We start from the raw sequence: 21508 nt of genomic DNA, 5'->3' as shown, positions 1-21508 counted from the left end.
GTGCGCTGTGCTGCTGCCGTGCTACCTAGCGCGGTGCGGCCATGGCGCAAGAGGTTCGGGTCTGCGGATGCGCTAAAAAACGTCTTCCCGCCTCCACGCGGGGTTACAATAATTCCTAAAATTGCACTTGATGCGTAACGCACTTCGATTTATCTTCAAAGGTGCCCTGGCTGCTGAGATCAGCCAAAATCGTGCTCCGCCATGCGCGATTTGCGGGGTAGAAAGCGCTTGCCCCGGCTCTGCTGTTTTGGGCTAAAATGCTGATTTTCCGAAACTACCGGGTACGGCTATAATTTAGCTTCTCTATCTAGCTAGACTACTTTCAGGACGGTACGGGGACCAGGTGCTGCGCAAGGCACCTGTGCATCCCCCCCCCCCTTCCCTCGCTCTAGATCACGCAAACGGGGTCGTGTACTTCCTTTACCCCGGACAGACTTCTCCCGTCAAAAACACTCCCAATGGATTCCCCTGGGTCTCTTTTCTCTTTTAGCCTTTACGAGACGGCGTCAATCTCCTTGTTCTGCTTGCGCCGCGCCTCCTTTCCCTCCAGTGGCGGTGTAGGCGATGCGTCGGAGATCTGCTGCGGGTGCTCATTGCGTGATGAGTTCGTCTCCTCCGGGGCTGTAACTCTCCCGGTATGGCCTTGTTGGTCCTGTCTGACGATTGCTAGGCCGAGGCGCGCCTGAGACGGCTGGTCTCGGTCGCTCGAGAATCCGCCTGCTCTGCTTGTCGCGTTCTCGACTTTTGCGGTTGATGTGCATCGCTCTCCTGATCTTGGTTTCAGTTCTCCGGCCTTGTTGCTCTCGCGGTAGCGAGCTCTTGGTCTCAGAATTGATTGCTACTTGCAAGGCTTCGCGAGGTTTCCTCCTTCCTCCGCTGCATTGTTATGTAACTTGAGTTTCGGCAGGTCGTGGTTGCCTGCCTTGCCTCCGTACGGTCTATGATCGCCATTAGCATGCAAACTTCCGGGATGAGAGGAGTAAAGACTCGCTAGAAAGGGTATTGATGAGACCGAAAGAAGGTTTTTTTAGGGCACTATTTGATGGCGATCGAGGCAGGATTGCAAAGTCTTGACAAGAAAGCACGTGGAGCCGTTCGCACCGAGGGTTTCAAAGGAGTCGCTCCTCCAGAACTTCTGCAGAGAGGGAAGGGTGGACTCGCCGCTCTCCTAGACTTCTTGACACCAACACCGCCAACAGCACCAGCAATGCGAATCTGCTTTAGGACAGCCGAATCTGCGTTAACCGCGCGTCGAACGACAGATAACAAGCACAGTGTTACTTAGATGCAGGAAGAGCGGACGTCACACTACCGACGAACAGCGGGGGAGCTGCAACAGCCAAACAGCCTGCTCAGAGATCGCTCGGAAACGTCCAGTCACCAGGGGACAGACAACAGCTTCCCCCACTGCCTCCGGTGTCAAGAAGACTACACAGATAACACCTCCGAACCCTAGGAGGCAAGAGAAGACTCACAAGCCCTACTTGTATTGGTCGGGACCTTCCGAACACATCACCGGAGAGAGCCACCTTCGGTTGGAGAGGAGGAGTGTCAGGAGAGCCGCTCCTGCCTACGGAAGAAGTGTGCGAAGAACCGCATAGACTTCTCCACGAGCAGAGGTGCTTATGTAGGAGTCGTGGCGACCACGCACGTGTTCACGGGGATAACACAACCAAACCAACAGCCGGTGGCTAGGAGACAAGGGCACTACAGCCTCTATACCCCGGAGACAGGTATGGCGGGGACTCCGCGGCGGCTAGCCCACCCGGACGTAGGCGTCGCTACAACCAGCAGCGGAAGAACCACGGGGACTGACAGCTCCGTGACGCGGAAAGTGAAAACAAGCAGCGAGTAGGAGAGAAGGAAAAAGGATAGATAAGAACGGCCGACTTTTTGTCCAAATAAGCTGTACTACTCAGTCATCTTTTCCCCGGATTTTATTCCTGCCATTAGCGGTACATGGTGAAAGATGGCTTCGATTTACTGAATGCTGAGCGAAATTTATGTAGCTTTGTCCGCAAGCATCTGTTTCCCAATGCTCTTTTTTTTCCCTAAGTGAGAAACTCGTTAGCCTGTCCACTACGTAGATTGAGACGTGGGAACAAGCGCATATCGTGCGACAAAGAAAAACCCCCGCTCTTCTTTTTCTACAGGAGCAATAGGACTTGTGGAGACACTATTCTGTGTCTTCAAGATGAAAGAGGTGGTGCTCGAGGTCAACGCTGGTGTGAGGGAAACATTGGCGGCGTCTCTTTTTTCAACATTATTGATTTCAAAATTTCAACAAAATTCGACCTGCTTGTACAGAATCAGACCAGGGACCGCCTACTACCCAGCATTGTCATTGGACCTCTTGCCCAGGTGCGACTATACGCCAAAGCAACCTAGTGGCCGACAATATGAACCCTAATTTTTTAACGCTGCACTTCCTTTCAGAAGGGCCGGCGCTACCCAAGCATTCCGCTGGAGCGGTCGTGAAGCTACGTGCAGCAAGGCTGCGACACCGTTGGCCCCAGCACAACGGATGCCCCAGGTCTAAGACGCGTAGGCCCAGCAATGCTCTGCAATGCCCCAGGCTACTCACATTTCCGGTAGCGTCTGAAAGCAGTCTGCATCGGCACATGATGGGCAATGCTTTGCGTCAGGGGAGCGTAGTTAATCCGGCATGAAAACGCACTTCACGATAGAACGCGCGAAAAACGACGGGAGGAGCCCCTTCCATTTGCAAACCAACAAATCACCGGAAAGAAGTCGTCGGATTCTAAGTCCTTTCAACGGCGCAGAAGCTGACCATCCGGGACAGCGCGCGTTCGAAGACGAGGAAACACCGAGTAGCACCGCCCATCGGCCGTTAGTAGACAACGCAGTCACTCTTCCCAAGTGCCGCGGCGAGAGATCGCCGACAAACGTGCGAGATCATCCCACTGTGTTGGTGTGCTCAACCCTTACCCAACTGTTCACTTTCAAATCAGCGCGACAGGGGTTTGAGTGAAGAGAAAACGCCTGCCACTTCCTCACTACGCGAGTAGGTTACAATTAAAAGAAGCTGGGACTCTAGCATTGCCGAATTATCAGTACACCGTTCATCGCTGATCCCATGCTCACGCCGACGCGAACACGATGTATAGATCTCTCTATGTAGACACAGATACGCTTCAGGAAACATCTTGCGTCTAAACATGCATACTTCCGCAATCATTATACCTCACTTGAAACAGACACTCGACACCTGGAGCTCCCGTAAGCAGGTGAATATACATCTTCTCTCCCTTCTGGGTTGCTTTGCAGGAAATACGTAAAGGCAACCCGAAGTAACGACAAGCAGTTGTCTCCACGTGTCTTTCACGCTTATCAATGCGCACCAGCTCAACGTCATTCTCCCTTGTCAGGTACGCAAACGCCAAGAAGCAAAAACAGGTGAGTCCGGAAGACGCTGCCACCTCTGAATGTGCTTGACATACCCGCATTAATACATCTAAAGATATATATAGACAGATGCAGAAAATAACAAATGCACGGATATTTCAGCTGTACGCTCATTTACACTTGCCAAGAGGCGGACGAAAATGACCATCATGGTTTTCGGAGTCTCTTTACCACAAATATACCACTGCAGCATTCAAAATTGGTATGGATGTAAGTGCGAGCACGGGCGCAAGTGCAGCTGTAAAAGAAACCTCAACTTACTTCCAGACCGAGGTCTGCTTTAACAACTCGGCAGGGCGACATAAACAAGCAGCGGCCGACAGGAGTATTCGCGCGTGGTTAACTTTTTTCGCTTCAACCACACGGACAGGAGAGCCAATGGACTTCTTTTTTTCAATAAACAACGAAGGGGAAAAAATAGCCTTCTCTTTTTCTTGTCCCCGCTCAACAACTTCCGATAAGCACACACCGAAGACGTCAAGTCCTGGCTTCCCCGGTCGCTTCGTTCACATTCCGGAGACCGCACCCAGCCCGCGGCACGCACGGAGCACAGCTTGCACGGGACCCAGCGTGGACCCTATGATGCTACGTGACTGTGCCGTAGGCACTGTCTGCGCGTCTGCCAGTGATACACGTAGAACACACTTCCCGACGGCACTCGCCTGCTCGTTCGCGTGAAGCCGGGGGGAAAAACAACACTGGCGAAGTTCTATCGCGCCAGGTTAGGCATTAAAAACGGCACACACTGGAGACCGCAACCACATGGGCGATGCATATAAGCGTCCCCCCTTTAAATGACAACAGCGCACGCACGTCACCGTAACTGCCGCAAATAGGCCCCCTCCCCCCTCCCCGCGACGGCGAAAAAAAGCAAATACCGCGCATGCACATCGAAGTACACACACACCTTGCGGCCCTCAAAAACTGTGAAACTGTCACGAATACCCCGCGAATCTGCACCTCGCGCATAACACGACGGGTCCACCGCGTTGCAGGGGGCCACGTTTCCTGGCAGGGTAACAGCTCGTATTGAGGGATATGCCTGCGGACTTGGCTGTCTAGCGGAATGACAAATGGAGAACAAATTTTAAAAGGAAACCTGACAACTCAGTGCCGAGAAACACATATGATGGACTGTGTGCAGGCGCACACACGCAGGGACGGCTCTAAAGGGAGACGCGGTGAAGCCCCCTTGCGTGTTGTGACACCTCCTGTGACTGAGTCCTCTTTCTGCAACACCATCCCGCCCGCGCTGAGCCGCCGTGACCAAGGCAGCAACAAGCGATAATCCCCGTCATAAAAGCCGTAAGGCTTCTCAGCTTTCATTCGTCAGCTGCCTACCGCCATTCAACACCAAGGCACCTGAGAAAAGACGGCCGCACGGGCGGAACCGTCAATCACACCCCTCCTGCCCCTGCACGACGGTCTCTTGTTTGCATAGCAAAGTCGGACTTCTCGGGGACTGCTGAAAAAAACTCGGACGGCCCAGCCGCAAAAACAGAATAGGGCTGCGCTGATAAGAAACTCGTTCTTCGCAACCACTCTGACAAAACAGGCGACAGCTGTTTAAGCATGTGAAGTCTAAAAACTGCCATTCTGTCGCGCCTTACGTACATACTACAAATCGTAGCGGCTACGCAGCACACGAACACCCGGCCGCCTGTAGGTGCCGTGACCACTCATCAAGAAGTAAGTAAAAATATAGTCGGCCCTGGGAGTTGCTTTCACGCGACCGGGTTCCCGTGGGCGCTTCAGGACAGCCTCCCCATTCAGGTTCGGCTCAAGATGCAGGAAAGCGAAAATACACATCCAACCTTGGAGACTATTCCGCCCAACCACCAAAGGCACGTTCGACCTCATTCCCTCCTTTCAGGCACTTCCCTCCGGCACTCATTCGTATATTCTGCCCAGTTACCCCGAACACATCGACTCATCTCGACCGAGGTAGGATCACAGCTGACTGCTCAGCTTTTTGTCCGTCGAGAGGCCCGCTACCACAAAGACATCTCGAAGCACCCTATGAGCAGGTCCGAAACCTTATGACCGGGGAGCGACAGCTAAACTGAGGCCGGGAAACTCGGAGCCTAACAGCGACTACCCGATGAAGATCCTGGAGATATACTAGAATAACCAGCACCGGAAAGCCACGTGATTTCTCTCTCCTGTCCATCCGGAGAACGAGCTGATCTCTCTGCACTGCTAAAAGATCCGACACCAAGTTCGTCACCGCCTTCTGTATGCGCATTGACGGCCACTCGCCCGGGACTGGCGTCAGAGGAAGGCGATGAGGTACACTGCGAGCGGTCCCGTCCCTCCCCCCGCAACAACCTGTCTGGACAAGTCAGTAAGTTGGGCACGGTACTAAGGAACGACTGCTGCTCTGCTACCACAGCGCTGCTGCCTAGAGCTGGCTTCAGGGCACTTCCTGAAGAAGGGACGGTGGTCTCCCCCATCGACTTCTTCAGCTGCGATAGCCCGACAAATGTCGCCGAACTGAATTTGCCAGTGCCGGCCGATGGTGAGGCGCCAGCGCCGGGTACAGACGTGACATTAATCACGGGGCTGAAAGGCACTGGCAGTGGACCCTTTGACCCTGTCCCGCTTGCTGCGGGAGAACCGGAAGACACCCCGGCAGTTTGGGCTCGCTCTAACCGAAGGCGGCGTAGACGCTCTTTCTTCTCTTGCGGTGTCTCACGGTGCCGAACCTCGAGGACTTTATGGGCGCCCTGCAACGAAGACAGCCGGAAAAGCAACAAGCCATCACACACCACTCCTGGTGGACACCGCCGCCACTGTACCCCGGAAGAAATAGGTGAGGCAAAACGGAAATCTCCTCCACTAGGCTGTCACCACCTAACAGACCCTGAGAATCTAAACGAACATGACACGCCTTGAAGATCCCGTCGACGAGGCTCTGATACCACTTAGCGTCCTGGTCGCGCTTCAGCAGTCAAATGCCCTTCTCTTACCGGGAGCTGCAGCTTGCCATCCAGCATGTTGATTGCGGCTTGGGCATCCTCTTCACGACGAAAGCAGATGAAGCCGGAGCCTAGAGATTTCTTGCGTCGATCACGCAGAATGATCGGGGGCGAGCACTCCCCGAACAAGGAGAAAATTGGGTACAAGTCATCCTGAGAAAGTTCACGCACAAAACAACCACAAAGACTACTGATCAACCAGAGTCCAATCTAGCCAATCTCGATGTTTCCCGTCAGCAGAAATTAAGAGGTGCCAGCTCTGTGCGGGAAACCTGCGGCACTCTGCGTAAAATCCAGTACCTGTTTATTGATGTGAAGACGCTTTTTCCTCAGACAAAACAGAGACGGACAGGAAGTCTTCGGTCCGAGCGAAACCTGGGTTTCACATCTTTACAGTCAAGCAGTCCCAAACAGTACACGCTTTCGTACCTCGGCAGTTCCTGGAGCCAGATTGCCAAAGAAAAGTTTGACCGAGTTCCCTGTTTGAAGATCGCTTGTCTCACTTTCACCCCCTATTCCGGTGCCCCGCCCTGACGTAGGCTTTGTTCCACCCATGCCACGGGCACTTCCCGCTCGTGCCCCATTCCTGTCTGGCCCGCGAGCAATCATCCCCCCTCCTCCATGCTGCAGTGCAGCAGCTCGATGTGAAGCCATATGTTGCTGAAACAGGGCTTTCAGATCCCTCCCAAAATTACTTTCTGACGCGCCATTCTCACTGTCCCCAGCTGCACGACGCAATGCAGTTGCACCAGAAAGCTCCGACAAACCGCTGTTCTTGCTATTGCCTTCTTCATCTACAGCAGTTCCTCTGAATCTGGTTTCATTCCCTGTCTCTGGGCTGAAGAACACTCTACCAATTTTCTGTCCACACGCAGCTCGAATCGCCTCGATCTCAGGTGATCCTGCACCATTTGATGCGACGTGCCTCTGTGAGAGATTGTGCTGGCGTAAACTCTCGGCGGAGCTCGAGTCGACTGACTCGCAGATACTCTCTGTCAGGGCTCCCAAAGGCGATGGCACAGGTCCGGAGAATCCCTCCCACTGCTGGGCAGACGAAGAGAGCGACGACATGGAAACACTTGTGCTGAACGAGGAAGCGAAGTCAGAGCGAGACACTTGTGCTACCATCGATGGCCTGCTGCTAAAAGACGAATGGCATATAGAGGGGGAGCGACCGGACCCTCCACGCAGAGCCGGTGCTGCCTCCGCCACCGTAAAACCCGCGTTTGAGGCCCTCCGTCCTGGATATAAGTTCGACTGCGATGAGGCGCAAATAGACATCAACGAGTCGTCACGATTAGGTGGCGGGGGAACCGCTTGTATCTGCTGGTCCTCTGGCACGTCAGCCAAAGACGAAGGAGCAAGCACATCTGTCCGAGCTGTCGCCGATGACGAACATACGCCTAGTGATCCAATATTAGCGTAAGGTGGACCTGAGGAGAAAGCTCTCGCAAGCGAGAACGACCGACTACCTCCGCCAGTCGCACACGACAGTAACTGGTCAGACGCGGATGTGCCCGAGCGGAGTGGGGGCGACTGGGCCACGAGTGACTGACTCATCACGCCACTGGCCTGACCGACAAGTGGAGACGACGCTGTTGGCTGAGGACCTGAATCTGCTCCACAACGCGATAACGAGCCCAGCAAGGCAGCGGAAGAGGTCACTGGCGGTAAGCCGCGGCGCTGTTGCTGAGTGTTAACAGCCTCTAAAAGCTTGCGTAATTCTAGGGAAAAAGTTCCCGCCAGCGCACTGCCAATAACCTGTGAGAAGCCAGGCTGTTCACTTTGCCCAGAAGACCGCAAGTTTGTTGCAGCTGTCCCTAACGAGCCAGCGAGCGCCGCCCCTGCCTGATGCTGGAATCGCGGCTGGGTGGCAACACTTCGTGGGAAAGGCCATCGATCCGTAGTCTGCTGAGTCGTGCTGCGAGGAGTTGGAGGATCAGAGGTCTGTCGTAGCGACGAAGTTCCCAGGTTCCCTTTGGCCGTACAACGTGACTGCGCCATACATAGAGCCACCGGATCAACGCTTGATGCCTGAGTTCGCTGCTGAGTAATTCCTTCGTAACGGGTATCAAGATGATGTTGAAGTGAGTGCAGCGCTGACAGAGTATCATGACGGAGAGTTAGTTGCTCGGATCCCCTCATGGCCACACTTCGTTCATGCTGTGCGATCAGCAACGCGGTACGATGTAAGACACCATCCTCTCCCGCCCCCGGTTCTGACCGTACGAAAGGATCACCTACATCTCCTCCAGCTAGTACAGCCCGTGAATGAGCTCCGCCACCGCCGGATGTCAGCACTCTCCCCCCCTTCGCGCTACGATCAGTTCTAACCACCTGCCGATCACCGTAAGTCTGGGCTTTGTCTTGTGCAGTCGCACTTCCTGACATAATCGGGTGCATTCTCTCCGCCTCTCCCTCACTCGGACTTCTGTCGACCTCACGAGAAGGACCTGTGCCACATAATACGGTACTCTCAGAACCAGCGTGCATATAACTATCTCGGGTGTGAGGCTGCTGACTATGACCCTGAAGAATATAATCGGGTGAAACCTGTTGCAGACCTCCCCCTCCTCGACGAAAGCAAACACTACTGTCTCCTCGAGGTCGACAATTACTTCCCCTCTGGCTTTCTAGGAGCTGCATTGGTGGCGGCCTGCCTCCTCGATGAGCATACTGCACGCAACGGCGACCCCTCCCTGCATGGCCCCTCGACCGGCGCCCTGTTCCTCGCCCTCTCACACTACCTTTCTCTCCATGAAGTGACTGCACATAACCTTCGCCCTTTGCGCGGAACAATTCCGCACTAGACATAATCTCCTCTGCTCCAACCCCCGGCGTCATGCGATTTGCCAAGGTAGCTGTGCTGGCCTCATGACCCTGTAATGAAATCTGATCATGGACACTCCCTCCTCCCAGCGGAGGAAACTGGCCTCGCCTTCTTCTTCTTCTCTCACGACCTAGGACAGACTGGTCCGAAGATGACGACACACTAGCACCTTCCAGACTGGTAGGCCCGCCGGCCACGGAAGTCGGAAAAGGAAATTTTTTATCTGCCTGCCATGACATGGGTTCTCGGCCAGGTTCCGGAGTATGCGAAACCCCGACTAGTTGTTCCGACGCGGCGCCATGTGCGTTCTCACGGAGCTCCGACTGATCTCTTCCCAGCAGCGCTGAAGCGTGTGTCTCCCTCGGAGGATCGCTTGAGACGCCGGACGATAAATCCCTGCCTCCTCTCATCCCCCCCAAAGCTCCTGAGAATATGCCCAACGGATCTGCAGCGGCTGTGTCGAAAGACGAAGTTACAACCAACCGTTCCGCTATCATGAGTGACGGGGTAGGAAAAAGTAACGATGACGATTGTCTGGTATTGCTAGTGCAGACACCAACAATGTCGCCGCTGCGGCTGTTGCTCACCAGTTGGTCACCACTGCTGTCAGATGTCCCTGACTGCGCTTTCTCTCCGGCGGCCGCCGCAACAGAAACTGCAACGCCCTTGGCTTCGATATCTTCCTCGTCTTTAACACGCGGTGTTAGAATACCCTCGCGCTCCGTAACAGAAGGGACCATTCCATGATCTGCCACTGCACCAAATGAATCCCACGATTCACGCACACACAGCGATGGTAATCCACGTGTGCCGAGGCTTGACCCGGAAGCCAGAAAAGCGGAGTGTCCGATAGAAGGTCGGGCGGCGACACTTGATGATATATTTGTCCAGTCTACGGTCCATGGCGAATGGTCTCTTCTTTCTTGTTGCTCAGAATCATACGCAGGTAATCTTTTGCAGTCATCGTCTCTCCTAAGTCGTCCCTCTGGAACATCAACACGAGGATGACAGGCGAACGGGAGCAACGAACAGGAACAGTTACCATCGTTACTGCCACCGCTACCCCCGCCTCCGTGTGCCTCCACTCTGCTCACAGTAACGGGCCTTCCCTCCGGTTGGGAGGCGCTACGTCCCGAAGGAGCAGTTTCCCGGCCGCAGTCTTCGAGGGGCTGCAGCGTTGTTGAGCCATCTGGACGCCGCGCTCGTTGCGCGCTAGCGGACAGCACCGCCACTTCCGGGCCAAGAGACGTACCAGAGCCAATCAGGACAAGAGCCTGCTGGTGAGGAGATCCCCCCCTTACTGGTAACGTTGACGAGGGGCTTTCCCATGGTGCTGCTGTTACCCGTTCGCCACCTAAGATAAGATGAGGTGATAAAGAATCGCGGAGCGCATGCACCGTCCCTTCAGGCGAGCTGAGCGCCGCCTCATTCCCAGATTCCCGCTCTACAGACAGAGATGCTGCTGCCCCGGCTCCAAGGGCGTACCTGCTTTTAGCAGGGGACGGATGTCGGCGCTGCGCCGGAGCTAGTTCGTCTTTGTTATCAACATTTGATGGCAGCGATGTACTGATACTTTCGTCACCTTGAGACTCTTGATTTTCTGCCCGGGAACCACCCGCTCCAAGTCCTGGAGCGGAGGAGTGCGACAGAGTATGTTGTCCGGGATCGCTGGAAACAATGGCCTGATGGCATTGGAACTGCTGCGCCATCGTAGGGTTGCCTCTCGGCGCACTTTCCTTTTCGGAACTCCCGGAAAGGGGAGCTAAGAGTGGGGGAGGGAAAAAGAAACGGATGGTGCACGAACTGGAACGAGACTCTTCCAATACGCGCCCGCCCACAAGAAGCTCTGACCGGCAAACCACTTGACGAACACACCCCTGATGATTGCCCTTGAGCTGGGTAGACTCTATGGTCACACAACCGGAAGGTACGGCGGCACCGACACGAGAACACCGTGAGACACTATTTGGCAGGCCTGAGCTCCCCCATCTGTGACCGGCAGAGGAATGCCGGACGAGTTGAGCTGGCTTCAACTGATACATACACCTCCACCCATTTCAATAAAATCCGTGCTTGTCTCCACAGAGGGTAACCAGCAACACGGGGGCTTATGCGGGGTTTCAGACAACGTCCAAGTTCGTTCCCTCCCAGGTGTTCCTAGATTGTGGCACGGGCACAACAACTGGAAGGCTGACCTCAGATCTCGGGATGGTCCTTGTTGAGAAGCTTCGGGTGGCGGCGGCGGCAAGGCCGGGGGCGCACTGCAGCGACGGAGCGCATGCCGCCCAACAGGTGGCCGGAGCAGGGCCAGGCAGGAGAGCAGCGGCGACGAAAAACCACACAATATCAGGACAGAAGGTGCATGGAGAAAACAAATGGAGACGTGGCCGGCCGCCATACAGGTATGACGTAAGGCCGTAAGCCTTCCCGAAAACAGCGCCGCTCTAAGAAAGGAAAACGAAAAAATGGAATAGAACATGGGGAGCGCCTGGAACGTGACCGCCCCGAGGGGAAAAAATTCTCCGGAGGAAACACGGTGATGAACGGAGGAAAATGGAAAAGGTGTCCTTCGGATACAAATAAAAAAAAGGAAGCAAGGAAGGAGGGTTTTTCCTTCGTCCCCCGCGTAACTCTCAGAAAGAGAGAGCCACCAGCAGGGGAGCTACCTACTCCCGATTCATTACCCAGTAAAATAACAATAAATCATTAAACTGGGATTGTTTCGTCACCATCACAACCAAGCCCCGTCACGCTTTTCGTTGCCTGCTCCACGCTGCTGATCGCCAAGCGCCCCGATCGCCGCTTGTAGTTGTAGTGGGGTGATTGTTACGACATTGCTCCGCGTTCCTATAGTGGTAGTAGATGTCCAACAGAGTGAAGGCCGCGCCGGAGGACCCTCAGCGGAGGAATAAATGTGAAGCACACCTAAAAAAAATGAAGAAAGTAGAAATCCTGAAAATGGCTCTTCGACCATGAAGACCCCGCATTGGCAAACTGAAATACGAAGAGTCTCCTCTCCCCCGGTGGCCTTCTGGTTCGTACGCTGGAGAATGTGAAGAACGAGTAAGCCTTCTCCGCTGCTGCACAACAGGAGATATGTAAGTAGAACTACTATCACCACCACCAGGATGGCGCTTCGCGCATATCATTTAGATGGGTGGGCATAAAAACGAATCCAAACGGCCATCGGTTAGGCGCCGATGTCACCTCTTTTTTCTGCTCAGAAAAAAAGAGCGAGGTGGCCATTCATACTCGAAGGAATGACCGACTTTGGCGGCCACCATCCCGCTGTAAGGCAATCCTTTTGGTACCCGTACTCTGCATCGGCGGCCCCCATCACCCGCGCTTGCTCGCCAGCCCCCTCGTTCCTGCTGCTGTTTTTGCTCCAGGACACACAGAAAAAGCGAGCAACGGAACCCTGAGAGCACAAAACTGATGCTCCTCGGAAACATCGAAAAAGCTTCTATAGAGATCTCCGAAAGCGCCCCTCAATATCACTGAATGCGGGAAGCGTGCGCCATCCGCGGAACACCTATCTCCGCGCGCAAGCACGCATCATCACTCAATGGGGTTTTCAAGGATGCAGCTCCTCATCGCCTGGGCTTGTCACAAGGGACCCCAAAAGAGGACTTCGCAGCAGGGACAGCGGTGGGCGGGGGGGCACCCAAGCAGAAGGGGCTGCGCAAAGGCTTTGCCGCGGAACCTCGCTGTCTACTATCATCCACCCCTCAACCAATCCACCCTACCGGCTTCTGCGCCGCGTCGGCGTAGGAGCACAGTCGACGGAAGAACGCGCACCGGCCGACCGACTTATCACACTAGCAACGTGTAAGTAGGTTTCTCCGGGACGGCCGGAAACAGGACCCAGCTAGTATCAATGAATCTTTAAACTGATTTATATGATACTCCTTGCATACGAAACGTCACCCGCAAGTATTTCTAACACGCAACCGTCCCCTGCCATAGGAGTCTCCTTAGATGGAAGTTGAGACGATATCTAAACAGATCTGGAGCTAGTCTGGCCTAGGGGCCCGGCTACAGCCGGACAGTCACACGGTTTCGAGGGTCTCACTAATGCCTTGACTCAGATATCGCCTCCACGGCAATCAGAATGCTGAAGGGTGGCGCTGCCCACCAAAACCCAATGGCGAGAAAGGGCGGAGGTGTCTCAGAGGTGGCAGTCCGGTTGCCACCTCTCCTGAAGCCTGGATGAATCCAATCGCACTTTTTCTGCTGGATGAGACTCCTGGGTACGATGTAGCCACGAAATGGAAGAAAAAAGGATAATCGTATATGAAAGACGGTTTTCCGAACTGCTGGGTTGGCTGAATTTCCATGCATGCGACTATCTCCCGCCGCAGTACTGAGTACGTCGTCACTGCTTTCTTTGCTGTTCCTCGAAAACGTCGACACAAGTGTAACGCCCGCTTCCGGATATGGATGAAGGCCATTCTTGTTTTCTACACTCCTGAGGCCCGCGGCTGCGCACACTCGAGTCCGGCAACAGTGCGGCTTTTCTGCCGATTTTCTGCTTGTGAGGACAAGTCAATCAAAAGTTTCTCCGTCTCTTCCGGTCCGTGGGGCCGCGCCCTGGTACACTGTAAGACTGTCTAATCACGTGGAATTTTTGGGTTGTATACAGCATAACAGAGTGTCGGTCATCCTGCTTGTTCAAGACAAGCTGGAATAGAGCCGACTACAGTCCGCGCCACCGTTCTGCTTGTATGTCTATACCCCTTCGCAGTCTTCCCCATTTTCCCTTGGCTGGGGGGTCAGGAAGAAGAAGGGCAAGTCTCTCTGAGATTATGAATCTGCGGTGATCAGGTACGGTTGGCTGGTCAGTCGGCCTCGGGGGAGCGTCTCTCTTACTCGCTTCCAGTGAGAGTCCTTGTGCATGACTTGCATCACACCTGTGCTCACCTGTTCGCCACATGGTAGTTGCAGACTTTCTACTTGTCCCCGGCAAAACCGGCTCACTTCTTCAATACCCTCGTGCTACTCCCCTGTGCGCAGCCTCAGGTTCGGAGCGTCGTGTGGGTGACGGGCCTCCCGGTTGTGTCTCTCAGATTTCCTATGGTCCTTCCTTGTTTGTTTGTGGGGAACACTATATCTCTCCGATCCATTTGAGCTCTCTCCGGCTCTCCGCCTCTCAACCGTGAACTCGGCGGAGCACACTTTTCGCGGTTGAGCCGGAAGCCAACTTCGTTCACATCAAGAGCAGGGCTCGGAGCATCTTTTGTTTCCATGAACGGATCGGATACTCACAAGATGATTCTTGGGGAGTCGGTGCGCCTGCTACGAGGTCTAGACGGAGATGGATGTAATGATCGAATGCAACGCGACCTTGTTGATGTCAACGTGTACTGCGCTCTTCTGTGGTCATTTTAGCTTTCAGGCAGGCTGCTAGTCTCCGTCGCTCGCCGCGGAATTCATGACAATAATTTGTCCGCCCAATTCTTCGTGTATCTCAGTCCCATTCGTCTTCCAAATTCCAGACAATGGTAACTCATCGTGATGCAACACTCCATTCTTGCAAACAAAGCAAAAGCATCTGCGTGCGTAACACGCTGGGACAGTCGGTGTTCAAGCGCCCCCATTTCTCGGCACGTAACTACAATGTACGCGGACGTAGAAAGATTTGTACCACAGTCATTGCTGTGTATGCCTGTTGGGAAGTATAGAGATCTTGAAGGTCATGCACCGAAAGGTAATACGGGTGCGCGCAGGTCAGAGTTTGAAGTTTTTCTCCCTTCCGTTTTGTGGACTGAGCTCTCTTGACTCCCTTTCACTCGGCTTTCTCTTCTGGATTTCGGGGACTTTCCATGTGTCAAACCTGCGTTGTTGCCGGTGATTGCTACCGGGGAAGAGCACGGATGTACGCACACGCTGGAATGCGGAAACGGTCACGTCTTACCGGACAAACGCGGGACATCGATCAAAGGTCAGGACGCCGTTGCCCCGTGCTTTTTTAATCTGTGATGTGTACGTGAACGGTGCAGTCTGTCTTCAAGAATTTTCTCTTTCGTCACCCTCGGGGATTCTTAGGAGGAGACGGAGGAGGACCACTGTCTCCTCGGGGAACGAGCCACTCCATGTCAAGACGGTTCTTCAGTGGAGGAGCAGCTAAGCCATCTTGGGCAGTACCTCAGCATCAGCGATTTGGACCAACGTTGCCTGATAATGCATACTACGGAGAGCATGCAACGTATAACTACTTCGTTCTGTTTATTCGGGGCTTACGACCATACCTCGAAAAAATCTTGGAGGACTGTGCTTTAACAATCAAAAAGGCCGCCCTGAGTGTTTATTGTCCCTTCAAAGCTACTGTTGTCAAACACAACCCCGAGTTCAGACTTGTAAGCGGTAATTCTCTTCTCTCTTTTTCTCTTGGTCTGGTCTTTTCTGGCCGCTTTGAATCTGCTCTTTCCAGGACCACGAAATAGCACCTTGTGACTTTCCGTAGTGGTGTACGAGAGGAGAGGAATTTGTTTTTCTTTTCCAAGTAGCATCTTCGCTTCCAGTCCTTCCGCAGTGGAGTACATTGTTTCGTGTGTTGAGCTAGAAAATCGTTCTATCGCTTTTTTTCCCTGAACCGACGCAAACGAGACTTGTCCGTAGAAACCGGCACTCTCAGGGACACGACTCGTGTATCTTTGTTTATGTTTGCTTACATCCGAGCTAAGGAAACGTGTTGATGCATGGTCTGTTTTTAGCCCTGCTGGACAACGACCAACACCACAGGTAGACTCCAAACCAGGCACCCCAGTATCGCCGTGTTCCCCTGGCACGGCAGTTCGCTTTGTCCTCGGCGCTGGTCACGTGTTTGCAGCAAGCAGTCGCTTTTGGGTCCTTTTTGGTCACGCACATGGCTATCACGAGTCGCTTTAATGAGATGTATCAGCGCCTCGTTGTAAGTTTTCCTGAGCGGGACAAATTTCGGAAGGGTGTGTTTCGGCCATATTGAGAGACAGTAAGAGTGTTTCCATAAAGTATGGAAGTCATACGTCATCGTGGCTCCCCTGGTCTTAGACTCGAAGTACTGCGTCCGCTGTGGACCTACTCCCTCGTTGCCAAAGTGCGTAGTGCCTTCAGGACCTATTTCCTGTTCGTGCGCTTAGTTTATGTTTTCTCATCTTCCAAGTAGAACGGGGCATATCCCTGCTTGAGCGCAGTAACACCGAACTTGGGATGGCGTTTCCGTGCTCGGTGGAAAGGGAATCCCAATCTATGCCAGTGTTAGCAGGCGGAGTCGATGTATGCATCCATAGGTCATACAAACAGTTTCTTCAACCATGGGTCGAAAGGCGGTTGGGGGTTGTCAAGTTTGTACGAAGAGCCGACATTCTCCCTCGTTGATGCTTGCCGGCTTTCTGTGGGTCAAACAGTAAGCCTTTCTCGCAGCAGCCTTGTACCCCTCCACCGCAGCTTCGGAATCGTGACTTTTCTATAGTGCCCTTTCATTCTACTTGGTGATGGCCTGGGTTGTTGTAGAAGGCTTTCCTTGCTTCACAGTTGAGAGTGGAAGAAGACTTTTGTACGCTGGGGAACGCTCAGCGTTCGCGTAGCTTTCTTCAGGCCGCTCGGCAAATTTCTGCAGCTCCGTGTGGTGGGTGGGTCCACCGGCCTCTCATATGTGTCGCGTTCCCGTTACTCTCCTGCTTTAGTGTATTTTGTTTGTCCGCTATCTGTATTCTGGCACTGGCTTCGTATTGACGGTGTAAAGATTTTGGCACCTGTGTTCTGTCTTGAAAAGGTGGCAGTTGTGAGTACACACAGACCTTGTACATGAGAGATGGGAGTTATATATCTGTCCTTGTAGAGTACCTATTGTGTCGCGGTAGTCTGCAATAGTGAATGAGGGTATTTCGTGCGTTTTTCTCTCCTCGTGTGAAAACCTGGGGCTTACCAGGGGGGGATGAAAGAAGGCGCACGGGCCTTTTTTCTGTCGCGTATTCAGTTAGTGGGAGTAAAGTACCTCGGTTTTCTTGATTTTTTGTAGGATGTGACATCTCTGCTAGAGGTGCGAGCAGCGCAGGACCACGGTTCAGAGGGTTTTTGGCAAAGTGCATCAGAACAGCAGGAGGAGACCCTTCAGAAACATGCTGAACATCACAGACAACTTGAGGAGCAGTGGGACCAGGCTCTACGAGAAGCAACGGTGTCACGGAGTTTTGATGTGTTGATCAAGCATCTGGCATTCCCAGGAACATCCGGCGGTAGTCCGAGTGATCCTGCTGACGCAGTGCCCGGGCGTGAGGCCCCGACGGGAGACCACGAAGACCGTTCGACTGGTCACGGATGCGCATTCACGAATTCAGCTCAGGAACATGACCACCACGGCACCGCGGTTGTGGTGCCTCCGACTGTTATGTGGAATTTTAATGCAATGCCCTATGGTAGAGATAACCCGGACACCAAGACTTTCCCTATTCCCCATCACGAACAGGTACTTTCGTTCCCCATGTCTTTGCGACAGCAAGTAGTGCAATTTATTCCGTTAAGGTAATGATTCTCAGTGTTGCTGTTGAAACGTCGGGCCGTGCAATGTGTTACCGTTCCGGAAAAATGCCCTCTCAAAACCTAGACTCGTTCACATAGCTATTTTTGTGCACCTTCGAAAACAATGCGTGCCCTTACTGGGGCGAAGGTGAAAGTAGAGTTTCTTATCGACTGTCTGCTCGGCTCCACGAACTTTCTACGGACGAGTAGAGCTTCGCGGATAGGGGGGTTTTCTCTAGTCTACAGGAACGAGGAGAGACAGGGTTCGCAAGAGGTGTAGGACGGACGGGAACTGGGTGTAGAGTCGTGCCGAGCTGTGGAAAGTTCACGCAACCACGCGGCCGGTTCAGTACTGGCCATACAGGGTTCATTCACACAAGCTATCCATTCTGGCCTTCCGGAGTTCTGCGTTTTATCTCGCTAGCGTGAATCGTGGTCCTTCAACAGAGATGGTTGTCTCAGCGACAATAGTTACTATGTATCGTAGTCACTGAGGCGACTCTTCAACGACAGTGCCCGGGCAGAAAGGACCAGCCGGCGCAGGGTCGAACCATGCAGTCTTCTGGAAACTGTGGTTGTTCTTCGCCTTTGGCAATGGACATCGACTCTCTTGCAGTTGGTGCTGAAGACTGCCAGTTCGATTGAATCTCAAGTGCGGTACTCCGGTTTGGGGCAAGTAAATGCGGTAGCTCCTTTCAGCGGTGATATCTCCTGCGATGCTGTCGGTCAGGCTGAGTGCTTCCGTAGTTGCGCAGTTATTCTGTGTAGCAGAGGATGCGGGAATACGTGTCTCCGGACGGGAGAGAAAGTGTGACTGTTGTTTCCATGCTTCCCGAATGCAGCCTTTTCGCGCTTTCGCACTGAGCTTCACGACCAACAACCTCTCCGGCAACTGGGGGGACTACATCGATCGGTAAGAATTTCGCATAGGGAGCTGCCTGAATCCCGTGAGGTCTGTCACAGTCAAAAAGCGCCTAACGTTTCAGGATGTAGTTGACGTCGTGGCTACAGGACGCTCTAAGGCTGCTTGGAGAGCCAGCGTAGTTTTGACATGGGAATGCACAGTTATGTGCTCTGCTCTTCCCCACCGTGGCGGGAAAGAAAACACTGCTGTGACTCTATGAAAGGTGTCGCTGCATCAGAACGCCGACCGTGAGCTGGGTCGGGGAAGGTCGCGGCTGGAATTTGCCATTTGTCGAGAACAGAGCACGAGAGTGGTTTAACTGATATAGTTTCCTGCGTGTGACTGTGCGCGAAGTTGCTGCAGGAGTCAGAACGTCGTGCCCACGAAGTTGTCATCTTGCATTGTTTATTTCCTATTGATGTTTTGGACATATGTGCGCCTGCCGTACTCCTCAGGCAAGATAACAAAAACGCCATCATGCGGCCCGCCCGCATGATGTTTACGGACGCTTTCATTCCGCCCACGAAATAGTTGGTGACGGAAGTTCTGCAGACACGCGCGCGAGCGGAGCATGGTCCATCAGTGGCGCGGCAGAAGGGAAGTCTCTCCGGGGGGAGCCTTGCCGAAAAGACAACAGAACAGAGAAGCAACCGCACTGTCGCCTACTTTTCCCGTAGGTGATAAAGTCCTGGAAAACTGGAATTGGCCCCCAGCTCTATTGTTGCCTAGTAGTCCCATGGAGGAGCCGAAAGGACGCTTTTGAGAGCGTGTCCGAACTACCGCTTGTTTCAAAAAACCAGTCGAGTTTGTCCCTTAGTATCCGAGAGATTTTCCAGATCATGAGCTTTCTGGAATTTCTTCCATGGTCAGTTCATTCAGTGGCTGTTGAGTGGGCGGTGCCGGGCAGTTAGTGGTTGTCGTTGCTTTCATTTGCGGCATCATTTTCCTTGGCCGCGGAGAAAGGCGGGACGCATGTGCGTAAGGCATCACGGACTGCCGTCTCCTTACGACCGATGCACGGGGCGGGTGATCGTGGGTAGACCGTCTCCCCAGGGTGGAGAATCGGATGTGGTCCCCTGCTACTAGCTCCCAGCGGCGTCGCCGTGTCTGCCATCGGCCGATTTGGATACAGGCGGAAGCCGGAGCTAAATAGAAGCAGCCCGGTGCCGGAGAGCCAGTGGCGGGTCATGAGGACCCGACAGCGAGTTGCCGTCGCCCGTTGCTGGAAACGTATTCTGGTAGGAGGCTGTGCGTTCGCATGACGTGAGTATTACATGGAAAGCACTTTCTGCCTGAAACTGTTCGGCCTGCCGATACACCAGTTGCAGCAGCAGTAAGTGTCCTTTCCCATTGTCGAGAACTGCCCCTACGCCACGCTCACACCCGGGCAACCCCCATGCCCTCCCGACGAAGCTCTCCGTTACACCAGCTCACTTTCATCCGAATGTCAGATTGCCTGTTAGCATGTTGATTTGATGACACCCGCTGCTGCTTTTGCTGCAGTTTCGCGCCCGTAGCTCCCAGTGCTCAAAGGAGCTTAGAGAACCCAGCGCTGCCTCCCTCGATTTTTTTCCAAGAAACTGGGGAACGAACTGCAGGGTGCGCCTCGTGGCTGCGTCCTTTGCGTCCGGGGAACTAAAAAAAAGAAGACTCGTCGGCAGAGGGATGGTGGAATGTGAGGACCGGCACCCCCCGCAAATGACTTTAAAGGCCACGTTGCCTGTCTCGCTTCGGCGTCAGACATTCCAGACTGTACTCTGAACTTCCCGCCTACATTATATGTGAGAGTTAGACGGTCGTGCGTATACCTGTCGTGGACGCGTCCGGAGCGCTGCCCGGTTTACTGTATCTCTAACTGTAACGTACAGCCTTCCGTTTCTGCCACCGTGGATGTGACCGTGTGAGCAGACACTTAGAACGTTTCTTTCTTCGGTCTCGTCTTGACGACGCTCACCGGCAAGCACCGTAGCGACGCGTCAGACCCATCGCGGCCGGGGGTTGGCCGAGCAGCACCACACACTCGGCGAACCACGCCAACACCACACGCATTGCTATAGTCGTGAAGTCGTAACGTGACTCCTAGGGTTGTCCTCCCAAAGTTAGGGGGTGACTCCTAGGGATATCCTGCCAAAGTTGCAGGGTGACTCCTACGGAAGTCCTCCCAAAGTCGCGGCGTGACTCCTAGGGATGTTCACCAAAGTTGCGGGGTGACACACCAAGGTGTAGACTAACGAGAACCGGGGCTCACTCCTTTCCGGGACGATGCGGGCTGTCACAAGTGATGGAAGCAGAAGGGAACACACCCCAGTGCCACCCCCTTGCGACGTACTGCCCAGCTTTTCCAGGCGGTTCCACGGGAGGACTCCTCCCGTGCAAGCGTTGTCTCTTGCAGCAACCGTTAAGGGTCGCCAGACAACTGTTTGGTCAATCCTTAGGTTCAGTTCGGGTTTGAGCCGCAGTGACAGCACAGTACCACAGCTCCTAATCAACGTGGTGTAAGTTTATAAGCAAGTACCCACGGTTATCGTTCGGAAACTCCACGGGGAACACTTTCACGACGCCATAGCGGCCTCAGTGTACGGCGTTTCTCCACCCCGCGCATGGCCGAAACAAAGGTCCACACTGGACAAACCGGGATACACCCCGAAACCGACGGAACACGGCCAGTCACAGCTGTCCGACCCGTCAGGGGATCGGAACATCACTAACGACCGGCGCCAATCCTGCCGTTCACACTCCGGGCACATCTCAAAGTGCCGGAAAAACGAGAAACAAATCTCCAAACTCCGTCGAAAATCTCTCTCACCACCGTCAAGAACTGCTCAAGAACCAACGCGACCCCCCCTGACTCTTTGCAGTCACCCCCTGCCG

General features: G+C 53.9%; 3 protein-coding genes across 3 annotated transcripts in view; 1 reads left to right on the top strand and 2 right to left on the bottom strand.

The window, feature by feature from the left end:
• Positions 1 to 5510: 5510 nt before the first annotated feature.
• CSUI_005292 (rna binding protein) lies at positions 5511 to 13454 on the bottom strand (the record flags this gene model as incomplete). The annotated part of the gene is made up of 3 exons (XM_068065469.1): positions 6834 to 13454; positions 6396 to 6557; positions 5511 to 6152 (listed from the first exon to the last, which is right to left on the bottom strand). The coding sequence occupies exons 1-3, from the start codon at positions 11274 to 11276 to the stop codon at positions 5511 to 5513; spliced, it is 5247 nt and encodes a 1748-aa protein (XP_067922559.1). The 5' UTR covers positions 11277 to 13454.
• CSUI_005291 (uncharacterized protein) lies at positions 13085 to 19717 on the top strand. The gene is made up of 7 exons (XM_068065468.1): positions 13085 to 14058; positions 14623 to 14735; positions 15234 to 15590; positions 16064 to 16144; positions 17234 to 17736; positions 18576 to 18646; positions 19093 to 19717. The coding sequence occupies exons 2-6, from the start codon at positions 14733 to 14735 to the stop codon at positions 18595 to 18597; spliced, it is 966 nt and encodes a 321-aa protein (XP_067922558.1). The 5' UTR covers positions 13085 to 14058; positions 14623 to 14732; the 3' UTR covers positions 18598 to 18646; positions 19093 to 19717.
• A 1342-nt stretch (positions 19718 to 21059) lies between these two features.
• Positions 21060 to 21508, bottom strand: part of CSUI_005290 (uncharacterized protein) — a 984-nt gene continuing 535 nt past the window's right edge. The window contains exon 1 of the mRNA XM_068065467.1: positions 21060 to 21508. This exon is cut by the window's right edge and continues 535 nt beyond it. Coding sequence (XP_067922557.1) covers positions 21190 to 21384 — 195 coding nt within the window. The 5' untranslated portion in view covers positions 21385 to 21508 and the 3' untranslated portion in view covers positions 21060 to 21189.

The sequence above is a fragment of the Cystoisospora suis genome (genome assembly GCF_002600585.1).
Source record: "Cystoisospora suis strain Wien I chromosome Unknown contig_2566, whole genome shotgun sequence".
Taxonomy (NCBI): Eukaryota; Apicomplexa; class Conoidasida; order Eucoccidiorida; family Sarcocystidae; genus Cystoisospora; species Cystoisospora suis.
This window is presented reverse-complemented; position numbering and strand designations above follow the sequence as displayed.

Coding starts and splice junctions, on each gene's coding strand:
- CSUI_005291 (XM_068065468.1), top strand. Junction 16,145..17,233: donor AGATGTATCAGCGCCTCGTT/GTAAGTTTTCCT, acceptor GATTTTTTGTAG/GATGTGACATCTCTGCTAGA. Junction 17,737..18,575: donor GTGCAATTTATTCCGTTAAG/GTAATGATTCTC, acceptor TCCCGAATGCAG/CCTTTTCGCGCTTTCGCACT.